Source organism: Malurus melanocephalus, unplaced genomic scaffold, assembly GCF_030028575.1.
Source record: "Malurus melanocephalus ecotype Western Australia unplaced genomic scaffold, MMel_1.1 scaffold_180, whole genome shotgun sequence".
NCBI classification, from domain to species: Eukaryota; Metazoa; Chordata; class Aves; order Passeriformes; family Maluridae; genus Malurus; species Malurus melanocephalus.
Genome location: NW_026623412.1, coordinates 495,774 through 519,511, shown reverse-complemented (window position 1 = coordinate 519,511; position 23,738 = coordinate 495,774). Strand labels below are relative to the sequence as shown.

At 39.3% G+C, this 23,738-nt stretch overlaps 1 protein-coding gene across 1 annotated transcript in view; it reads left to right on the top strand.

Annotated features, from left to right (window-relative positions):
- The window catches only part of PARD3B (par-3 family cell polarity regulator beta), a 391,507-nt gene that overhangs the window by 276,628 nt on the left and 91,141 nt on the right, over positions 1–23,738 (top strand). The window contains exon 19 of the mRNA XM_057372886.1: positions 16,464–16,574. Coding sequence (XP_057228869.1) covers positions 16,464–16,574 — 111 coding nt within the window. The remainder of the gene's footprint in view (positions 1–16,463; positions 16,575–23,738) is intronic.

The window sequence follows — 23,738 nt, the reverse complement described above, 5'->3', positions numbered from 1 at the left end:
TTAGTGACTGACTTTTATCAACGCCAAGGTGAGGGGTGTGGGTAATGGTGTGTCAAAATACAGGCAGCATAGCTGAAAAGAGGTTAAGCTCAGAGTAGCTAATAAAGCTTGTTACCTCAGCCGTAGCATTACCTCAAGACTTCCAGCCCAGAAGAAAAATGTGTATGGGAAAGACTCTGTTTGCAGCCCACTGCTTCCTTGGCAGCCCCTTTGCTGCCACATTCCAGCTGGAGTGCCAGGCTTTGTCACTGCCTCAAGCCTATGGGATATCACATTCTCCCGGTGATCAGGAAGCTTGCTGACTGTCCTTGTGCACARTAGTGTTTTAGTTTAATTTGTTCTAGAGAGGGTAACAGGCAGAAACAGTAGAAAAGGCAGAGCTGTGATGATCCAGCCAGATAATGAAGTTTGAACTGTCAGTTCTTGAGTTTTGGTTTTTTTGCAGTTTTGCTGATGAGGCTTCTTCCCAAGTACAGAAAAAATCTGTGGCTACAGGGTCCTATGCATTTCAGTTCAGAAGCACTACTGTTCTTAATTAACACTTTTCTAAAATAGTACAGGAAAAAAATGCATTCCTGCTTTGGTACAAAAATACATAGTGCAGTATGAGGATAGAATTGACAGGTTCTGCAGCTTTGGGGAGGCCACACTTTGTGCCCTTGGAAATCATGCTATGTAAGCAAAATTAAGGAGAAGGGAGAGGGGCATGTTTCACACCGGTGGCAAAAGCCTGTTGAAAGTATCAGTTTTTCTAGTTTTGCAGGCTTTCATCAGCTTTAGATAGTCACAGAAATTGATACATTAATTCACATGGATTAAACTTTCACTGTGTTGACAGAGCAGAAAGATCACACAGTTTACATTATGGCAATTCATGAGAGAAGCCAGATTAGTTCTTATTTAACAATGAGCCATCCCACTGAGTTCATCCTTCTTTTCTGTCTTAGGGTTTGGTGACTTTCCAGGAAATAGGAGGATAGTTTGTGCTTTTCAAATTAGTGCTGTTTCTAAGCACTTACCTTATTACATAGTTCATCTTGTAAAACTTTAGACAGCTTTGAAATGCTTCCTAGTCATTATCATGCATTTCCTGACTGTGGTATCAATCTACATCAGCTCCCTCTTCTGTCCCCTCTCTGTCCACTGTCACATACACAAATACAGAAATAAAAAATTAGAGGAAAATTTTTTTTCTCTGAACATCACTGGAGTCTGGACCTGACAGTTGTCCAAGTTCGCTATGTTTCACAGATGTTGGTTCTCAAGTAAGAAATCGTTCCAGTCAGTCCCCAGTGGAGGATCCCAGCTGTTCTTAGCATGGTGAACAAGTATCAAGTGGAAATTCTAGTGGGCAGCCATGCTCCCATCCTGAACAACTGAGAGGAGGCATGAGCAAATGACCTCAGTTAGTGCCAGCTGACTGCTGCAGACACTGTGTGAATACAGCAGTGACATGGCTTAGACATGGCAAAAGTGAGCCAGTTTTAGTAATAGACTGTGCTTTGGATCTAAAAGGCAAACTCAAATAATGGGGCTTCTTGCTGGCTGTTGAAGGTCCCAGAGGTTAATGGTGAAGGCCAGTRATAAAAGGAGTTGAGGGAGTACTGATGAGTCTTCATCTTGTGAATACAGGTTGCTGTTATTTTTGGGTTTTGATTTGGGGTTAGGTATAAGGTTCAGAAAAGGAGGAAGGCATTAGTTTCTTGGATGATTCAGGAGGGAAGGAGTCCAAGAGTTTTCTTTATATCTGGAACATCAAGTGATATTATACAGATTGATTAAAAAAGTAGGTCATCAGTAGCATAAGTGGTCTGGCTAAGTTTAATCCTTAGCTCAAGTTACTGTTTAATGATGATAAGAGAGRCCTTTTCTGATTTATCTTAATGATTTTCCTTTTAGAAGAACTTTTCTATGTCCTGCTAAAATTCTGGTTTTTCATATTTTCAATCAGTTTGCTGTTCTTGATRTTTGGGAGAATAATACATCTGAGAAATATAGTCTCTTTTTGATGGGAGACATGAAAAAATTTCTCTGGTGTGAGAACTTGAGTACCACTGGAAAAACATGGTGTTTGCTTTTGTTTTGAGCTGCTGTTCTGTAAAATGGTCCACATTGCATCTACTGGGGAAATTAAAAAGGTAGGCTGSAATGCAACAGACCTTCTCTTTTGGCCTTGCTTCAGGAAAATGAACATTCYTTAGGATAGGCTGTGACTGGAATCACAATGACATGCAAAGCTTATCTTGAGCTTGTCTCCTAGGCCATGCTCAAATGCAGGGAGCAGGTACTGGGAAAAGAAGGGATGTGCCAGGTAGGGTGTTGTTCATGCCTCTGTTCATATTTGGCTTTGACTTATTGTGCTAGTCAGACAATTTGGAATGTGGTGTCAACTAAATGTTTTTTTAAAAAAATACTGGTAGCAGATGTAAAATCAGCTTGCAGGTCAAGATATTTAGTGCACAGCTTTTTACTTTTCAGACTCTCCATTCCACCTTCTGGATATGTTTTGAGCAAGATAAGAACATTTAGGCACCTTCATTTCTTTACTTTTGCTTTTTAATTTGTTTCGAACCGCACTAGCCACATTATGGAAGATGAAATTCTCAGTGTCCTCTGCATAATGGGAAAATACCCTGTTTGGAACCAGTTTTCAACCACTYTGTTAAATACTAGTGGTTTTTGTTAAAAATTTCCAATAGAAGCACTAGGGTATTAACTGGCTTTTATAAATCTGCTTATTTAGAGAATATGCCAGCTAATTGCTAGAGGAAGTATGTCTGACAGTACAAAAGGTGTAGTTGTTGATTTCAGCTATTGTGAGTGGACTTGGAGTGAATGTTTTTTCCACGTGTACAGCTTTTTTTTTTATAGTTGTTGAACTATATTTGGACAATATTGGACTATATTTGTAGTGATACTTATCTTTTCAGCAGCAGCTGCAGCTGGAAAAGGGACAGTGCTACAAGTGAGACAGAGGGTGGCAGGAAGGTGTATGACTGCAGGGAGAGGGCTAAAAGGATTTMATTTTTCCCACCTGAGAAGAAAAASAAAATTCRATCCAGRCAACTGGGCWTTTTAGTTATRAGACCACAAGAAAATATCATCATGGCACTCTAAATCAATAATGCAAGTTCTTCTAAAATTCTGGATATCTTTGATGTAGTTTTCTAGATACACAACAATAAAACTACAAAGACAACTCAATTATCATGACAAAATAATCTGGTTTAAATGTTGTAACTAATAAATCAAAATAAACAGTGGTATAGAGAGATCAAATGATGAGTGGTATATATAGTTGCTAAATTAAGCAYTCTTTTCACTCTTTGTTATGATATGAGACCAAGCATACAGCCAAAGAAATGGAAATGCAGATGTTTAAGTTGTGTCACAGTCAGGTCTCTAGTTTGTTTTACAGATTAAATACTTTCAGCTAAATGTAATTCATCAAGTGTGAGCACTCGTGTGGTGCAATTTGTGTTCATATGATTGGGTGGGGGTTTAATGCAATAAATTTTTGGGCCCATTGCCAAAACGTGTTTTTCAAGAAGTGCTGAGTGGCTTCTGCTCCCCTGTGCTTGTGAAGGTAGTTTCTAAACAACAATTTATCAAGTTAAGAAACAGAAACACTACATGTGATCAGTTACAGTTAATGATGAATAAGCAAGATGGTAATGGTAGTGAATACTGATTGTGTTCAGTAATTCATGGGTAACGTGTAAGCCAGAATTTTTCCCTAAGAATTATTTGRTGGACAACGGCTAATGTCTAATACATTCAAGAGAAATTGTGATTGTATCAAGCACAGTTTTGAAACAAAAGAGACTTGGGTTCATTGACTGACTACACACCCTGGAGTAGTTTCTTATTAACACCATTTAGTTTTTATTCATGCAGTGATACTGGCAGCTCCTGTAGCAGAAGTTTTAATAAAATGAGTGATAGACTTCATCTGTGTTCTTCAGTCTTCTATGCTGCTATGGGCTTTGAATTTAACATTTCATTTTATCACCTTCATAATTAAGATCTTTTTTAGGGCAACTTCTTTGAGCTAAGTGGTAACATGCAGAATTTTTTAAGTATCTGTTCTCATTTTGGTCTCTAGATAAAATTTGCACCTGTGGTTTGGTATTGCACATATTTGAATGAGTGAATATAACCTTAGGACATGGGGCTGTGGAGGTAGTGAGAAAAGAAGTCAAAGCCTTTGTGTGGTGAACAAAGCATTGCTGTTTCTGAGCAGGAAACTCAAGATTTGTCCCTATACTGTCACTCAAAAATTAACTGTCTGGCAATATAAATAGCAATCGCAAATAATTCTTTTAAAAATAGTGAAYGAACATTTGTGTTTGGGAGTCAGTATGTGAAAGGCAAGAAATATGCAAGAAGGAAAAAGTTTTGGGAATCTGGGCTGTTGATGTTGTTCATATAATTTCAAGGTACATGGGTGTTATAGCCAGCAAAGTAAAAGCACTTCATTGTTTTAAACACTATTCTAGCAATTTTCTCTGACTTTGTCCAGTAAAATGTATTTTTTTTATCTGGTTGCACCAGAATTACTTCTTTTAAGATTCAAGAAACAGGAGTGATTGCCAGTTTTTTATTGAAACCTTTCAAAGAAATTTCCTGGCTCACATTTTGTGAGCAATGCTATTGCAAACATATATGACAGAGCTGTGTAGTTAATATAATTGGCTAAAACTTTCAGTCACTTCTAATATTTATTTTTTATTTATAAAGTGGTACCAAGGAAAGGGTTTTAATACATTCAGTTTAGTTTATCAGCCTGATGAGACAGTCCGTTGTTTAAAGACTGGATGAAACCTTCCCCCATCCTTCCTTTGTCCTTCAGCTGCCAGAGCCACATTTTGTGGGTATTTTTCAGTCCTTTGCTTTTTCCTGTGTTGGTTAGTCACTCTCTCTTGGCATGRAAATAGCAGTGGAGTCCTGGAGGGTTAGCAGTCTGGCTGACTGGTTTTTATATGTGCCATCTAGGATTACTCCTGCTGAAAATAACCAATAACCAAAAGCCACAATGTRTGACACCTAAAGATATTTTCTTAAAACAAAAGTTCAGCTATAACTTATCAATTTGATTCTTAATGACTATCTTCAAAATCCACCAAAACCTAGTGGTAGGAGAGCTTGGCAAGTGCAGGCTGAAGTTTACCTTCCCTAAACATCCCCCAGTTTACCTTCCCTGAACATTTCCTAGATCCTGCTCCTGACATTTTGCTTTGTGTCGGGTTTGCTGTACCAGGAGAATAGGGAAGAGCTTCCTCTCGAGAGTTGTGGCAGAGGTTTTTGCTTAATTAACTGGCAGAGGGTATGCCTGAGAGTGACAGACAGTGCCTCCTTCAGTCCCCCAGTGGTGTTAATTTCCTGTAAAATACAGGGGAACTTATTCCCATCAGTATGTCCACGCAACTCTTAGTGATGCTAATGAGATCTGGGTGCGTGTATCAGAGGGGAAATTGCTATCTATGTGCCAGGACTGCATCCCAATTCACTGAACAGTGGAGTTGCATCAKCTCGCTGGTTCTTTGTTGTGGATTGTGTCGTTCAGCAGCTTCATTGTTTTTTTCTTCTAATGCTACAGCTATCCTAAAACAGGTTTTCCTAAGAAAACCACAGAATAATCTAGTATTGATTTGGTCAGTATGCCACATGAAGTGTGGTATTTCTGGGGCTTTGTGGGAAAATAGCAGATGGGAATTTTGGCAGGTCAAACGTATTCTTCTAGACTTACTCAAAAATAGTGGTGAATTCATTTCATGAGGATAGCTGTTTGCTTGAAAGCTTCCTGTAGTACAATATGAAAGTGATTCAGCCCCCTAATCCATCACTGGAAGTCTCTGCTACCATCCAAGGCACGTAAAGGAATCACATTTACAGTTCTAATTGATAGCCACTGTTTTGACAGGCAAACAGATTTCTCCTCCCAGTGGTTTCATGCAGTTGGCCTCCAGCAGACCTTACCATTCGCACAATTCTACTGAAAAGAATATACAAGCTAATAATAAATCTGTGGGGAAGGATATTAACCACAAACTACTATGTCTAATTAGTAAYGTACAATAGCCAAGGCCAGGGAGGGAAGGTATTATTTATCAGAAGAAATTATTTTGACAGTTYAAAAATGCAGAAACATCTATTATTTGTTATGCCAAAACATAYATACRTATATACATAACTCCTCTCTTGCTTTGGCRTTGTTTTGGATGTTACTACTTTATAAAAATGCCAGCTATAGTAAAGSCACAGAATAAAGAGGTAGAATTTGTGTTGCTTTACCTTTAGAAGTCCRTTATGAAACCTAAAACCATGTCACTGTTGGTTTTTACTTTGCCTTTACAACCTCCCTTGCCTATTCAAGAGCTATCTCTCTCCCTTGCATGTGTCCCTTTGAAAGAATCTCTTTACWGTGAGCTCCCTTAGTTCAGAGCTTCTCAAGTGCTCTGAGCCTGAGCTCAAATAAGGCTAATGTATCCTGCTGAGAAAGAGTRGCTCAGCCCCTGTAGAGATCTCTGCTTGTCTTTACTGCATATTGCTGCTCAGTGTCTCAGAAGCAAGAGTGCTGGTGCCCAAGACACATTCCTGTTGTGCAGCCTCCAGCCAAAATCCCCAGCAAGAGCTATTCCTGGAGCAGTGCAGAGGTAGAGCATATGAAAGGAGAGTGGAGGAAGGAGGAGGAGAGCGAGTGTGTTGGGGAGAAGGAGGAAATGGAGAAGGAGAGAACTGAAAGGACATGGGGAGAAATMGTCAAGGGGAAAAAGCATCATAGCAAACTGGCTGGAAAGTGAGGCAGGTAGATATGTAGAGGTAATGGAATCACAGTWCTGARGTTATCAGTAGAGAAAAAGAATAGRKTGKTTTTTACCTTTGTGACTCAGTTGCTTCRTATTGGAATGGGTATGGTGATATATACTCAACATTAGCTACTCATTAGAATCACTTCATTACAGAGAATGGAGCCTTCATGAAGACTGGCRTGTTGATCAATGAAAACAGGAGGGGAGTCCTCCATATTCCTGCTATTTGTCCAAGATATTTTCCTTGGAGATACTGCAGTGTGCGTGTTTGCTTCATGAAAGTCAGATAAGCCCCAACAAATCCCCGTTGTGGCATAGTAAGGAGAGGAAGGCACGTGATTTGGGTGAGAAGGTGAGCACTGCAGTGGTGAGATGATTAGGAAACCTGACACCTSGAAATATCATGGCTCTGAGTGCAAATGTGGCAGGTTTTCAGTTTTGTTTTGCAAATGTCGTGTATTTAATTTGCCTCATGAGTTTTGTATCTGCAGTTCAGATAATGTCACAGTTCTATGTTGTTTTTCCRTAGCCAAGAGGGCTGAGCAATAAGTTTTGTAGTGCAAGTGGAGATTCTCGTGAAGTGCATGAGTAGCTAAAATGCTAAGAAAAGCACTGAATACCATGAGAATTCTGACACAAGAAAAATGAAGAGTCCTTTSCCTGACAAACATTCATAGTACAAACATATACTATATGTTTATAGTATATAAACTAGTGATATATACCTAKTTGATACTTGAGTGAATTCTGGAGTCATGTGGCTAGTAATAGGAGAAACAGACACACAATGCAGGAAAAAACATGAAACAAAAGAAAAAACTCAGCAGCCTGTTTTTGTCAAGTTTGGCACCTAAAGACCTTCCCCTTAGCTCCCTTTCAGTTGGTCTTTCCCCTGTCCCACCTGCAAGTGSTTCTCAGTTACCTGCAGAGGGCTGGAGGTGCTGCTGGCATAGAAGTGTGCTGGCTCTCTCTTGACTGCGGGGTTTTGAAAACCATGAAGTCAGCAAGTCATTCTGGAGGGGCAGCTGGCAACATCTGCAGACTTCACAGCCAGTCTGTCTCCTACTTTGCTTTACTGATGGCACCTTAGAGAGGAATAGGTTCAGTCAGGAACTGCATATATTTTTTGCTGCATGACAGAGAAAGACAAATTAGTAGCAAGCTTAACTGCCTGCTTCTTTTCTGTTTCCCATGATGATGAAACGGAAATCAGGAAAACAGAGTCAAGGGCTGGTTCTTTCTTTTGCTTTGAAATGGAGTTATCATGCCCAAGACRTGGATGGGATTATCATGTTCCCCTGGGGTTGGCAGGTTGCCATTTATAGACTCCATAGAGGGTGGGTACAGCAATGTTTCTCAACATAGTTTGGGGAAGAATTAGTATTCAGTTCAGAAAAAATTACATGGCTGTAAAAGGAAACCAAGAGGAGGAAATGACTGATGCTGTATGGAAGTAGGGRCAAATAAAAATATATGGGAATGATTTCTTACTTTGGTGTAGGATAATTCCACAGTCTGGTGGACAAACAGGAGGGACTTGTTGCATTGAACAGACTATACATTGATTTTTTTCCTCCTTCAGATCAGGCTGTACATCACAGCTGTCCCTGTTTGCTGCAGATTTTTCTTTTGTGCTGTTTGTAACGTAGGATGCAGAATTCTTGTCCTGGTGGCCAAAAATACTAGCAATGTGGTYACTGGACATTAAAACATCATTTCACAGAAACTGGTGCATAGCTGCCATTGAACATTATGATTTTCCTGGTCAGATAATAGTAGTAGTGACCCTTATCGTAAATGCTTCTTCCAATACTCACACTACCTCAGCATGTTTGCTAAAAATTAAGCTCCTTAAAGTGCAAAGTATGACTCTTCACAGCTGCCTTCTGTTTTCTGTGTTTACATARTAGGTGATGAGAGTTATTCCATGCCATTGGTTCAGTAGATGGACTTTGTGGATTTACACTTTGACTCGGGTAGCCCAAGTCTTTGGATTCCATCACATCTCTTGGGTTTTGTCTTTGGTTATTTTATGTATTTATGCAGAAGTGAGATTTTGCGTGTGGTACAGATGAACAGGAGTGCTCTTTTGTAAGGGTTTCCTAGTACCTAATTATCAAAATGAGTTAGAGTAACTCATCTCTGTCCAAATTAAGAGCAAGTCCTACATTTAAAAAATACGGTTTTGGAAGGCTCAAAGGCTTTGGGAAAATGGGTTAGAAAATTTTGGGGTGACTATTGAAATTGCCTCTGTTCTGCAATTTTTAGGCAAAAGATCAGCCTCTTGCCTTTCACGTGGGAAACGGCCTGCAGTCTTCTATCTGGTACTGAAATATATATGTACTGATAGTGAAATATATATATATATATATATATCTACTGTTAATATCTGAGGCAATGACACCTGCAATGAAGATTTTCCTTTACTGGTGTCCACATGCTTGATAGTCTCAGAGTAAACGTCAAACTTCACTGTGTAATTTCAGGCTTCTGTTTGACATTTCGTTTCTGTGCGTGACCCTCTCCACTGAAGATCATCAATTATTTACCTTTGAGGTGTTCCAGCAGGTAGCTTTTCTGATTCARGTAGATTTTCAGTGCTGGGAATTCTTTCCATGGCCCTTAAATCTCTGAACAATATGACAATCCAAGCATTAACACAAATGTGATTRAGTGTCTTTTCTCAGCTTTGTTTGCTTTGTTCTACTGATGCCTACAAGTTACATAATGAGCAGCATGTACGGGGTCTGCATTAAAGGCAGTTTCACATTGTAGCAGAATTCATGGCAAATTTATTTTCTTTTTAGCCAGACTTCAGTGGGGAAAAAATACTGCAATGTTGATTTATTTTGAATTAACTCRTGGAAGGTTTAGTAAGTGTGCCATGTGGAAAGCTCCTTGAAGTGATGAGGGTTAATACTCTCTGCTCTTAATTTCAAATTCCAGATAAATATGGTTTCAGCTTTGATCTTATCTGAACTAATTCTTTGTCACTGTAGTAATTAATTCAGCATGCTGCAAAAAAGATGCTAATTTGGGCATCAAAGAAATAAATGGGTGGGGGTAGGTTGTGTTTAATCAGAGTTTTAAATAGATAAGTTTTACTCCCATTAGACTGGTTCTGGAAGTTCAGTCATTTTAGTCTAGCTCCAGCAGTCTAATACAGTAAATAAAAATGAATACAAAAATACAAAAACGCCGTTGGTTTGTTTAATTTTGATGGACATGAGAATGATAAGGTATATTTCTTTATATCTGCAACTTCTGCATAACCTTCTCTGTCCTGCTGATCATGATCATTTTAACTCTGATCACAGCATTAGAATAATATGGATTATCTCCCAAAATAATTTGAAGATGGCTGAATATGAGGATACTCACATTCATGAAGTTTGGCTACATTTGTGAAATACAAATCATAATCGAAGAATAGCACACTTGAACAATTTGTTGCATGCCTCCACTGATGTAATAAATCAGAAGTAGGTCATTTTCCTTTGCAAGGAGGTGCTTTTGGTTACCTAAACTGCCCTGTTGTTTGCCGTGGAAGGCCGTTGTTTTTTGCTGCCCTGGGAGGGAGCCCAAGCAGTGGAAGAACAGGGAGGCAGCAGCYGAGCTGCACAAGTCTTTCCTGCAAGCAAACCTCACCAAATTTAGTTAAAATTGTTGGTTTTTTCTTTACTTTCCAAATCTCTTTCCAATTTACCCAACAGCACTGATGTTTTACGCAGCACTGGAGGCACTACCCACCCGGGAGCAGGGAGCAGGAGGGGCTGAAATGGCCTCTGCTGTGTTCATCACCTTTTTGGGGTTTGCTTCTCACAGTGCCAAAATGGGGAGATTGGGTCAAACCCTGCTCCTGGGCAAGGCTTTGTTGTGAGGAGGTTTTGCTGCAATGTGTGTGTGGTACACTGGGAAGGGCATCTGGATGTTTCTGGGGCTAAATCTTCCACAGAGGGAATGGGATCCACTCTCTGCAACCAAGGGGCTGGCAGAGGGACCAGGAAAGGACATGCTTAACATGGCTCACAGCCCCCCAGCACAGAGCTGCCCTTTTCCCMTTAGTTTAACTTGTGTCGTGGAGGYACTTTCATCTTCTGGGATATTGATGAGGATTTGAACAGTATTGCCCAGCCCTTGCCGTGTGTGCTCCATTCTCAAACTGTCAAACATGTTTTACCAAAACATGTTCTTTGCTTTCTGTAGTTTTTTTTTTGCTGTTGCCAAGATCTTGTTCCCACTGGTATAATACTTAATAGTATTACTTCTTACTTCTGCCCAGTAAGTAAACATTTAATAACAAACCTTTTAGGTGTTTAGAGAGCCACTAAAAATGTGAAAGATGTATTTCATTAATGTTGCTATTAACATAAATGTAAAATGAGSCTGGCCTGTAATCACCAGCAAGTCTGACTCACTAAGGATCTTTACAGCAATGTTTAATACTCTGTTAAACTGTATGTATGAAAGCAATTAATCAAAGCACTGCACTGCTTCTAGAGTATTTCTTCTATCATAAAAGCTGAGTGATAAAATAACTTAAAACACACGGCAGTAGTGGCAGTTAATAAGCTTTTTATAGTCCCTGTGTGGACCTGAAAATCATACCTTATTAGTATCTTTATCTTTCTTTCTCACTTATTCATTCTTACTCACATTTAAATTTAATTTTAAGAGTTATTTCTAGTCTTTCATAAGGGACCTGCTTTAATAATCTCAGCATTTTTCTCCATTTACTGTGAAATGACTAAGAGTCAGAGCTTTTGTTATATGTACTTTGCAARTCACTCTGGTTTCTTACAGATCATTTCTGGAGATGTCAAGATTTTCTGACAGTGTCAGGCTTTGTATCTTGCTTGACTGTGTCATAGACTCTCTTGAATTATTTTCCCCCAGATGTTTGTACTTTGGTTATGTACCTTGTTAGCTGCAGTGGAAYCTCCTGATCCTGGGCAGCTGAATTAGCTAAGAAATCCAAATTGCTAAATTTAGTCAGTGAGCTGCTTGGAGGTTCCACCCACCAAATGTTTCTGCTGCTTAGAAGTTTGGGACTTTATAGACCTGCCTGCTTTTTAATCCTTGAAGCAAATATCAACACATTTGAGATCTGGAAGCCCACAGCTCCACACAGAAGGGAAGTGTTGCCATGACCACAGYTTTCAGTCTTGCGTGCAAGACATTTATCCCAGTAATAATAGAGTAAGGCTGTAGTATTGTTTTCATTTTTATCCCTTAGAATCCTTGGAAAGAAGCATATATATGTTTTAATGCTATAGCCAATAGAATTGCAATAAATACTGCAAGACAGCATACATTTGGTATTCAGAGATTTATTTCCTTAATGTTTCTAAGGGGAACAATTGCAGTTGTTTGTGGGGCACCCTTTGAAATTAATAGAAATGGGATAATGCCTTACTCTCACACAGCGTATTTTCAACAGTCGCATATGGCTTATCCCAAAAGCACAAAGTGCTCAAAGATCTGTTCACATAAAGMAAATCCCTTTATGTTTTTATTTACAGGAGAGCTATGCTCTGAGTAGTTGGAATATTAACTTTCCCAGCTGAAAAATATACTRAGGTTAATAGGGCTGTAATGTCTTTGACAGTGCTTCCCAGGTATTTACAGTGGATAATCAAAGAACTGGGGCACTCACTCAACCTGGGAAAGCATGGATTTATTTTCTTACTGTCATTACAATGACCAGTGGCTTCATATGACATAAATTGATTATAGGTGGCTATAGAATGAGAAGATACAGCTGATCCATTTGTTTTCAGGTCTTCAAGTTGTATTTCTCCATTTTTCATAAAMGGTTTTCAGAGTAATAAATCCATTAGATATTAAGAGAAATTGACTGTGCRTAGTATAGCAAAAGAGACATTTTAAATATTTGTGCACCATACAATTTTTCATTAATGTTTTTATTCTGCTGACAATAGTATTAATATAGAAGGCAGATTTTTACCACAGTCCAATAATTCGTTGCCTGGAGAATTGGCATTTTCAAATCCTAAAGCCATTCAGTTTTCATAGAATTTTAATATGGATTTGATTAATTCCATAGTATAATTTGACAATCGATTTTATCCTGKTTTTGTTGAAATCAGTAGAGGGTGTTATACTGATATCAATGATAATATRATCAAACCTAGTTTGATCATGCAGCAGGCACTCTTACTACCTTTTTTTTTTTTTATTCCAATAAGCAGTAGAGACTGTTAAGCCTAGTGCACAAACCCATGCAAAATTACAATGGCTGGAAGTTAATTTTATCATCAGAAGCAATTGGAACACAGCAGTGRGCAGACCATAAATTTTAGGACAGAGTGTATAAATTCAGGCAGAGATGATACTGGGTTCTTTGTGGTTTAATGCTGTCTGTGTATATTGCTTTTCTTAACAGTGTTAATTTTTTTTCTGCTTTTATTTTCTAATATTTGTGCAAGATTTTTGTTAAGCTGAAAACCATAATAATAAGAGAATGGAATGAAAAACAGTAATAATAAGAGAATGGATTTTTATGGTATAGCAATGTGCAGAAGAGGCAAAAAAAAACCCCAACATCTGAATCTTTCCCTAGCCTTGAGCTATATGCTGCATACTTAGTAAGATGGTCAAAACTGTAAGCCTGCACAAAACATATCTGAAGCAAAGAATAGTCATAGAGTAACACAATGGTTGAGTTGGAAGGGACCTTCAAGATCACCCAGTTTCACCCTGCTGCCATGGGCAGGGACACCTTTCCACTGTCCCATGTTGCTCAGAGCCCCATCCAACCTGACCTTGAACACCTCCAGAAATGGGGCACCCACACCTTCTCTGGGCTACCTATGCCAGTGCCTCACCACCCTCACAGTGAGGAATTTCTTCCTAATATCCAATCTAATCCTACCCCCTTTCTCTTGAAAGCCATCCCTCTRTGTCCTCCACTTGTTGCCCCTGTGAAAGGTCCCTTTCCATCTCTTTTGTAGCCCCCTTTAGATACTGGAAGGTGCTMTAAGTTCTCTCTGGAGCCTTCTCCAGGCTGAACAACCCCATCTCTCTCAGCCTTYCATGAYAGRAGAGGTGCTACAGCCCTCTCACCCCTTTGTGTCCYCTGSACYCCAACAGGTCCATGTCTTTTKTGTGTTGGAGGACCCCAGAGYKGGATGCAGCACTCAAGATGGGGTYCCKTGAGAGCAGAATKTAGGGGCAAAATCAMCTCCCTTAACCTKCTAGCCACRCTGCCTTTAATGTGGCACAACAACAAAAGCTGTTTTCAGGAAGACAAACTCATTGTTCCCAGTTTATAATTACACAGAAACTTGGCAAATGGATGACAAGAGTAGCTCTACCAGCAAACAGCACTGTTTTTCCTAAGATTTGTCATTATTGCAATCAAAATCGTCACTTTATTTTATTTAAAATGTATTTCTCAAGTAAGCAAGRAATAATATCTAGACTTGAAAGGGATGCATGTTAAAGACTGTTGGTTTTTTTTTTACTTTTCTCTCGAGTGTACGACATATCCAACTTCAACTCCCTGCAGCAACAAAATTCCCAAGAATAATGTTTTCAAAATAAATAYATGCTACAGTCAAATATGAAACTCCACAAACCTATAATTGAAACTGGGGGAGAAAAGCAGGCAGCCTGAATATAAACCAAGTACCAGAGCTGGATTATAACCAAAATGCAAGTGCTAATATGGCCTCTTGAGAAAACTGCCATGAGACCTTCCCAGCATGAGCAAGTGTCAGAAAGCAGGGCTGGATGTTTCAGGAGCAGCCTGCTGGTGCTCATACCCAAGTGATTTCTTGTTTGGCTGCCTGGCATTTCTGTAGAGGGAAATATATATAGCAGAGTTTCATCTGGCTTTTTTTTCCACCTGGGTCATTTCATACCTGTGCACCCTCCTTRCTTTGTTTTTCCTCACTCTTGTCTCTCTCTCTTGTTTCCTGACTGCTGCCTTCACTGCCACCCCCAYCTTCTGATGGGGTGTGTGCTGGAAGTCAGAAAGTAGAGTGAAATCAGTGTGCTGCTCTACACCCAGCAAAAGGAAAAGTGTGGAAAGTATATACTGTACTTCTGGAAGTGTTGAAATGAGTAGGGACCATGAAAAAATAACTGAAGGTTGATTGTAAACAAGGTATGTGTGTATTTTGAGCAWAGGATCCCTCAAAGAATGCAAGATACCATCTATCCCTATTGTGATACACGGGAAATAAGAGAAAACCATGCACTTATAGGACTTTTCTGGTCCCCAGTACAGTCCATGACAGAGCCACAATAAAGGACCTCCTGTGCTTTATGCCTGTAGCATTTGCCTTTTTCATTAGTACCACATGCTATGTGTCTGTCTGTCACATCCATCATTCCMTTTCTAACAAAGTTCTTACTGTCTGGAAAACTTGCTGCAGAGTTTCCAGTAACTTCAYTGGACCACAAGCTCAAAATTATTAATTAAATTCACAAAAAAAATTGGACCATCATCTTATGAGTCTGACTATCTGCAAAATTTTTGCTTTTGTCAGTGGAGAAACATAAAATCAATGATTTACAGTTATGTATAGGCACAGTAGTTCAGCTGTTCCACTTGAGGCAGATTGGGACTGACATGTAAAATARAAATGGTAAAAAGAGATCACCAAGGCAATGCTGCAGATTTTCACAGAAGAATTTGCAGGTTCGAGTCAGAGTAATTAGTTTGCAACATAGTCTATCTAGTGAAAAAGTAATTACTTTTCTTTACATTGTTGTCATGCATATAAGGACTCATTAATTTGCAGGGGAAGACACAGGTTGACCATTTACTRTGTGGAACTGAGGATTTCAAATTGGTGAAGAAGAGGGGAGATTTTTTAATTTTTTAGTCCATAATTCATGAGCATGTTTGACCCTAGTATTCTGTCTAACTCCACCAGAAATTAAATRTAGCTCCCAGTTCAGCCACCTTTTATAGACTGCCTAAAGCAGCCTTGTTATGCATWTTTGTACAGTGTATAAAACAACAGTGGAAGCCCCAAACCCATGGGGGCCTCTGGAGGACTTTCACAGCATAAATATTACATGATAGTATGTTACTAGGCAGAAAGAAAAGCTCAGACGTTTAAAAAGGAGCTCTTATGAACTGTCTAGGTTTGTACTTTTGGAAGAAAGACAGATTTTATTCTTTCTGATTGCCTCCTCATTTAAGCAAAGAACAAATCCTAAAATTAGGGTGCAGTGAAGGAGAGACAGTAGTTACWGGTAAGAGCAGARCAGTGGCCAGTCTGGGTGCTGATASTGYGGCCACTGCAGATGATTTTCAGAGAGCGATCTGGCAAGAGGAACCTTCAGCCACTTTAAAATGTGCCATATTAATATTCCAGCTCTGCAATGCCCTGCATTTCAGGTTTGGTAGGRCTTTTCAATTTTGTTTCAAGCAATAGCTTTCAAGCAATAGCTTTCTAAAGTACAGGGTCCAAATCAATTTGTAACCAGTCCTTCCTCTTGTATAAGGCCCAGGTAACACTGGTAACTTATCTTGCAATGTGGGAAACTTAKGAGCCACTGAGATAAAAACTCAGTKTTTTGATTGCCTAAAATTTCTGTGGTTTATGATAGATAAGTACTGTTTTTTCTTCTGTAATTATTTCCTTATGACTCCTTCCTTGATAYGTTTAACAGGTTTGGAAAGAAGAAAGAAGATAAAAGTGGGAAGGCAGAYCAGAAGGGGACTCCAAAGCAAGGCRTGSTTAAGGAGGAGGAGCTGGAGAAAATGAAAGATGAACGTGAAAGGTGAGTAAATGGCAGCAGCATCTTTGTTCATCGAGTGAAAAACCTCAGAGCAAGGGGTTTCCTGAAGGAACAGCCACCCAGCCTGTCCCAGACAATGCCCACTGCAGTCAGGTCCAGGCAACCCAGGGCATTGGACCAGTCCTGGCCGCGTCAGAGTTGCTACGTGACAGGAACTTGTTGTTCTCCTGCACYTTCTGTGCACTTCAAATCCCAATTTCTGCTTTAGCTGGTGAAGATCAATTCCTTCAAAACCTGTACCACCTCTKCCCATTGYCAAGGCCAGCTGACTTAGTAATTTYCTCCTCTKCTTCTCTACAGCAAGAATCTCTTCCCTTCTCTCCTGACAGCTTCTGCCATTGTTTTCCAGCACTTCAGACSTCTTTGGCTTCACCTGGCTGTGCCATCAAATGGTAGTTTTTGTACTTARGTGTGTTCTTTTCTGCACAGTGTTTGCTGGTAAGCCACATGTTGCAGTAATATGTATGCAACAAATGTTGGCTATGCCAAGGAAACACCTGGATGAAGGCAGGTTCAGATTGTTAAAATCAGTCTGCAGAGGCAGGAATCTGCCAGCAGTGGGGTGGGCAAGAGGGGCAAGGCAAGAAGATGGGTGTTTGTCAGCTAGAAGTTCATGTATCTCTGAGGTAAGGCCCTGGGAGTCTGTCCTGTTCATAAAATACACTTTCCTATGCCCAGTCTTAGCAAATTCTTTATCTTCCCAGATGAAGAGAATTTAGTATTTTTTGCTTTCCCCCATATCTATGCTTCAGAAGCCAGAAACAGTTCATCAGTGTCAACAAGGTTCAGAAAACTCCACTTTCYCTTTCCTCAACTCATCCAGATGTACTTCACATGCTGAAAAAGRTCTTTGTTTCCCTCTGATGGCTGCTATCAGAAGAGCTAAAGAGCCCTTCGTTTCTGGCTCTCAAGAAGTGTTTGCTGTTGCTGTAAAACAAGCTGTAGTTACACGTGTTGTCACTGCAAGGAGAAAACTTTAAGAGATGTCTCTCCTTCACTGGAACATCCTGCACCTGGGAGAGGAAATGGAAGCAGACATGGTTCTTTTTKGGCAGACATAGTGGTTCCACACAGGTCAACCTTTGTGGTGCTGGTCAGTACCCAGGGAAAAGACACCCTGCTTACATTTGAGTCATGCACTGTGTGGTCAGCCCTATAAGTCGTAGCTAATGGGTAGCTGATGGGGGAAAAAAGTCAATCCAAACCCTTGAAGTCTGCTGCTAATTTTTACTATTTTAAAAGCTAGCAAGGTATCCAGTTACTACAGTGCTGCTACTGGATATCCTTAGCCAGTGCTTAGGTATTTAGTTCATCTAAGTTGTGTCAGGAGAAACTTTGTACCATTTGTTTTAAAATTTCTGTGTGTGTCCTTGATTCTGCCACATTGATGAGTGCCTTTATATTAAACTGCTGACTCCCAGTTTGGATACTGGCAATTTGAGAGGTATGTGTCCTTCATTTTAAAGAAGCCGGTGTCTTTTATTAGGATTCTGGCAAGCTAAGAAGCATGTATCCCATCTGTTAAAGGGCCAGTGTCATTTACTAAAATGTTGGCAGGCTGGAAGGAATGAACCCTTCTGTCTAGAGGTCTAACGTTCCAATTGGACACAAGATAATTGTTCTTAATATTTCTTTAGCGTTCTATGGGGTCTTTTTAATTAYAGTCACTGATTGACAGTAACTTGGTACGGCTGCATTAAAAACTGGCAATGTCTTCATCATTCTGGTCTCTCTAGTAATGATTTCAGTTTTGACCTGGAAGAGTTTGTGACTGAAATGGAGAACAGCAGGTGTGTTCTCAGGAGAAGTGGATGAACCAAGGTGATATTTTTATCTCACTTATCTGATTCTTGTCCTGTAAGGCACAAGAATAGGAATATCACACTTTTATATTAGATTATATAAGATCTTATATCTTATGGGGACCCAAATTAAAAAAYAAAAATTAAACCAGAAAAGTAGTGAAGAAATTTTCTTTTATGTTATCCTCAAAAGCAGCAGCACTTGATATAAAATCAAGCAATTTGCTTCAGCTTTCTAAATGAAGTAAGAGCATGGCTGTGTATGTTTGCCCATGTAAGACTACCTACAGGCTGCCTATTGAGCCCTTCTTGAGTTGATCATAAAATAGAATCAGCTTTATTTTTGTTAGAGGAAAATGATATAAAGAAGCTATTTCTCCTATGTGAGTAAAAACTGTAGGGGAAGTTGATTAAAATCATTAAGGAAATGTTACCTGACTTGAAGGTAGATCAGTCCTTTTTGCTYTGTTGTTGACTGTTCACCTAATGATGATGCTCAGTGAGACAGTAGAGACAAGTTTTATAGCTCTGTCCCAAGATTTAGTAATTCTATAATGTAATTCAAGTCCAAGATTTTAATGCACATATTGGCAAAGAAAACCTTGAGGTGCGTGCRCCCATAGATCATCTGCTCCTATGACTTCACTAGCTGCAATCCTGCATGCTTGGTCTCATATTTATAAAACTGAAGCTTAGTAGAACACGTTCATATTTTCAAAACTGTTCGTGTTGAGTGAAATGAGCATATGGTAAAACTACTAGGGACATCATAGTAAAACAGACCATAGGAATGTAGCAAGTTTTGTCCCCTGATACCTGTGATCAAATCCTATGTTTAACAGCTTGAACAAACTAAAATTGCATTTCTAACATTTAGGCTTCCTAGAATGAAGTTAAATGCACACCTCATTTTACTTTTCCAAGATTAGCTGTATAATTAATTCTTGTTCAATTCCTCAATCAAATTAGTACAATCCTGAAGTCAGATATTTTGCCTAAATGGTTTTCTKAAATGCTTACTGCCTACCATACTGAGGCTATGATTTTTCATCTCACCTTTTTTACAGAGGTCATGTTGTCCATTTTGGACACTAGTAGAAGAGATTGGAATAGTTGATTTTTGGGCTGGGTGTGACAGGATTAATGATCAAGTGCTTTTCAGCATCTTAGCAGCTGTGGAACTCGTCTGGTTTTGGATATTGGTTTTGCATGCAATATATGCTTGGCATCTCTCCAAAAAGCAGAATACTGTTCCAAGATCTCAGCTGAGAAATATTTTTCAGTAGGAAGTGCATTTTCAGTTTACAGGAGTAGGCTGTCTCTCATAGTTTTGCAGAGTTTTTTGACTGGTATTGGATAGGCACAACAGTATTTCACAAAATCCCAGGGATAGGCTTTCTGTGAAGACTGCAGCCTTTTACCAGAAATTCTGACAAGATTTAGACGTGCAAAAACGTCAAATGTGTTTACTGCACAATTATGGGCTGGCTGCACAGTACAAGCTCTGACTCTGACAGGAAACATCAGCTCCTATGTATGTGTGCTGCATGAGTGTAAGCCAATCATGCTTGGAACAGGTTGGATTTCCTGCTTGCACAGTGAAGGAATTGAACAGTGCATGTGCAACAAGTCTGGCACATCCAGAATGTGTTAGAGCTAGTAGGCGTATGCAGACAGAGTATTCAGTGCTCACTCCATAGTGCAGATGATTCCCAAAAGGATGGGATTTGCTTGCACATTGGTGATCAGCATAAATTTGCCTGGCAAATCCTTTCATGAGCTGCCAAGTTTCATATTTGAGCCTCAGAAAGTGAAAATAAATTTAGTGTTTCTCTAGCCTAGTAATTTCAATTTCCATTTCACATGGTCCCAGTCTCAGTTTTCAGTACAACTCTCTGTGCTGCCTTGTAGCTGCACTTYTCTGAAGCAGCACCACATCCTGCACTGAAATGCTGACATCATTAGTTTTTTTTTTTTACTGCTTGTATTCCCTAGCAATCCCCACCAAGATCAAGGTCTCATTGTGTTCATTGCTGTTAGGGAAGTTTGGGCCTGACCTCAAGCACTTAGAGCTGAGATGGAAGAGAGAAAATCTGACAGGGACAAAAAAGTATCCTCTGGGTGAGAATGTGACATACAGGCAGTGCAGCTGCTTGTCCAGGTTCCTAAAAAGTCCCTGTCAGGCTAAGAATTCATTCCAGACCTCGGCCCCAGGCTTCTTTTCTTTTCAAAGCCAGTACTTTATTACACAACTACTACTTCTGCAAGCTTCAAGTAGTGAACAGGAACTTTGGATGTTAGGCATTCCTTCTTTAGTAATAGCCTTATCTGTGTCCAATTGAATATGAATTCAGCAGCTCCTTTAAATTACTTTCTTCTTCTCCCCCTACCTCCTTTAGTCTCCATTGTGCCAAGGTGCAGAAATATCAGTGAAACTTGACTGGAAAAAGGCAGAAGTTCATGATAGTTCTGGAGCATTGACTTAACTGGTGGTACAGTTCTTTGAGGTGGTGGTTTGTCCTTCCTAACATAAGTCACATGCTTCAATAGACTGAGGCCCTATTTTAAATAAACTCATAATTTTGTTCATGCTTCAAAGAGTTTGGCTGTAATAAAGCATGTGCTCCAAAGGTCAAGAATCTGCCCATAAAAGGAAAAAGCAAATGCTATATCTGTGGGTTATTTTGATCAAGCTGACTCAAATCTGTAGTTTTAGTGTGTTCAGTATAAATTACTCAGAATTTATCATTTTAATGGCAAGATGTTTGCTACATTCTTAAATACTGGAAGAGGCCTTGTCTTTTCCTCTCCTCAAAAACTATTTCTCTTCATCCCTTCCTTYCTTTCTTTCACCACTCATGTGGGGCTGTCTTTTAATTTTCTAACATTTGAAAGTCTTTGTAAAACAAACTGGATAAATATATTAGATGCTTGAGCTTTACACATTATAATTTGTTTGTCTTTCAAAAGCAAATAAAGTGACTAACAACTGAAAGAAAATTTCTTTTTCCTGTTTGTTTACTTTTATCTTACTGTGATTTTTCTACTGAGACCTATGTCTCTTTTCCAAAAGAACTAAATACTTACTTGATATTAGAATAAAATTTAGAAAATGAAGCAGCTTGTTGAAAATGGATGTTTTTTTAAAGTAGCATGAAAGTTAGTTAATAAGGAGGCACTCTATGTAAAAAAAAATACTCCACTGGGTGTTTTTGTGGGAGTAGTTTTGTTAAAACAGTCTTGGTTTTGTAGCCCTCATTGGAATGAATGGAGGAAATTTTTTGAATAGTGTTAAAGTTATAGAAGCAGAAGGAATATCTGGCCCCTGCTTTCTCAATGTCTGAACGGAGTGCTTACATTATACTGYATCTCAGATTTGGGTAAAACTAAATGGTTTCAGTTTTTATAYTAAAGACTGAATTTCCCTTACTTTTCAGAAACCTTCCAGCCACTGAAGAGCATTTCTCTCTTGTCTTATCACCTCTCATGCTTGTTGCCTGTTCCCACAGTTTAAAAATCAATACRTATGTTTTTGATATTTGGCAAACAGAGGTTTAATTTTGCAGCTTCAAGATCTCTGCACGAAGGGAATGCGTCTTAGAGAAATAAAAACATTTAGAGTCCACTTATAGAGGAGAGAGTACTTGGGAGGGAAACTTCACTCCCTGTCAGCATTTGTTTCATTATATTTAATTACAAATAATTTGTATGTTACTGGAAACCAGAAGGAAAACAAGAATAGATGGACCATGGCAGTAKAGTAGAAAAGCCAAATTGGTTTGAATGTAAAGTTGAAATTCAGGCTGTTGCAAAAATCAATGATGTGTGATTTTTTTTAAATACGTAGTGCATCTTAGAGCACGCTCACATGGGTGCACATTGTTGCTGACCTCATGTAGCTTTTGTGTCTGTATATTCCACTTGCCAAGTCTAACAGCATTATTATGGCTGTTTACAGTTCATATTGATCWCTGATAAAATGCTATTCTCACCGTTCAGCTTTGCGCTAAACCACACATTTTTGGGACACCTGAGCTTGTGCATCATTATTCATTAAGGGTTGATCCAACATGGTGTATCTGTTCATTGAGTATTCCTGACTTTGCAGCACAGCTAGGTCCTGTGGTTTAGACAAAATAAAGTGTTGGATGTGATCCCAGTTTTAATACTCCCAATTTATTATAACCATTGAACTCTGATCAGATCACGGATTGGATTGGATCCCAGTTTTTTAAATGTCCCAATTTATTGCTGGCTTGCAACCCTGATAAGAATACATATTTGATTAAGGCTTCAGCTTTCAAAAATTCCAGTTAATTACTTTTAGATTCTTATTAGATCACAGCCATGTAGTATGGTATGTTGAAGTTATGAAAAAATTACTGGATGCTGTTGCACAGGTCAAGGTCATAGTTTCATTTTGTGCTGACAGTATGAAGTTATCAGATTTCTGTTTATTACTGTGGCAGCACTTGCACTGGACAGGAGGACAGATTAATCCCCACCCATTGATTCTGAATGATTCTCATTTTAGATCTGCTGCTGCTCTGCATACCAGARTATGTAATATGTAATAAAAGCCTACCAYGGAACACTGGGAGATTGATGTTTGSTTATGAGTAGCTGAGGTAGATGGGTCTCACCGACCTTTCACAGGTTTTGTTGTAGCATTTGGAACCAGATAGCATTTTTTGAGCTGCTTCATGTGGCTTTTCCACTGCTGGAGGACATTTTTAAGATAACATTAGGTCTAAGTTGATCCCTGATTGTCCCCCATTAAGAACATGAACAACTGATGATAACAGAATGTCACATGGAATTGGCCTTTAACTGTTACAGCACTATTCCAGGTGTTGCAGGCTGATGGAAATAGCACTTCTAGGTGTCACAGCTGTGCCCTCCAAATGTAAGCATGGAATTCTCATCCMAGCCATGTAGCATTCTTGTTTTGCTCATCATTGAGGCACTGGTTTGATTTGGAGACACATTCTCACAAGCTGTGCCCACCTGTCCACCTAAGAGATGAAAGCAGCTCAGGGGCAATGGCCTGGCTCCTTCTTGCTTTAATGGGCTAATGTGTGGTTCTTTTCTGTGTATATCAGAGTTTTATTACCTGATGGTTACTTTGGATCTGTAAACYTGAAATGCTGCTAGAAACAGGCCAAACTAATGTAGTAAAACCGGCCCAGCTACGAGCCACTCACACTAYAATAATGCTTTCTAGGAGACAGACTATCCTGGCCTAGTGATTTCTTTGATTCAGTACTGATGCAGTGGCTCTTGCCCACTCCRAAATCAATCAGGGCATAAGAATTATTTGGAAGCAACATTTCATTCCTTGCCC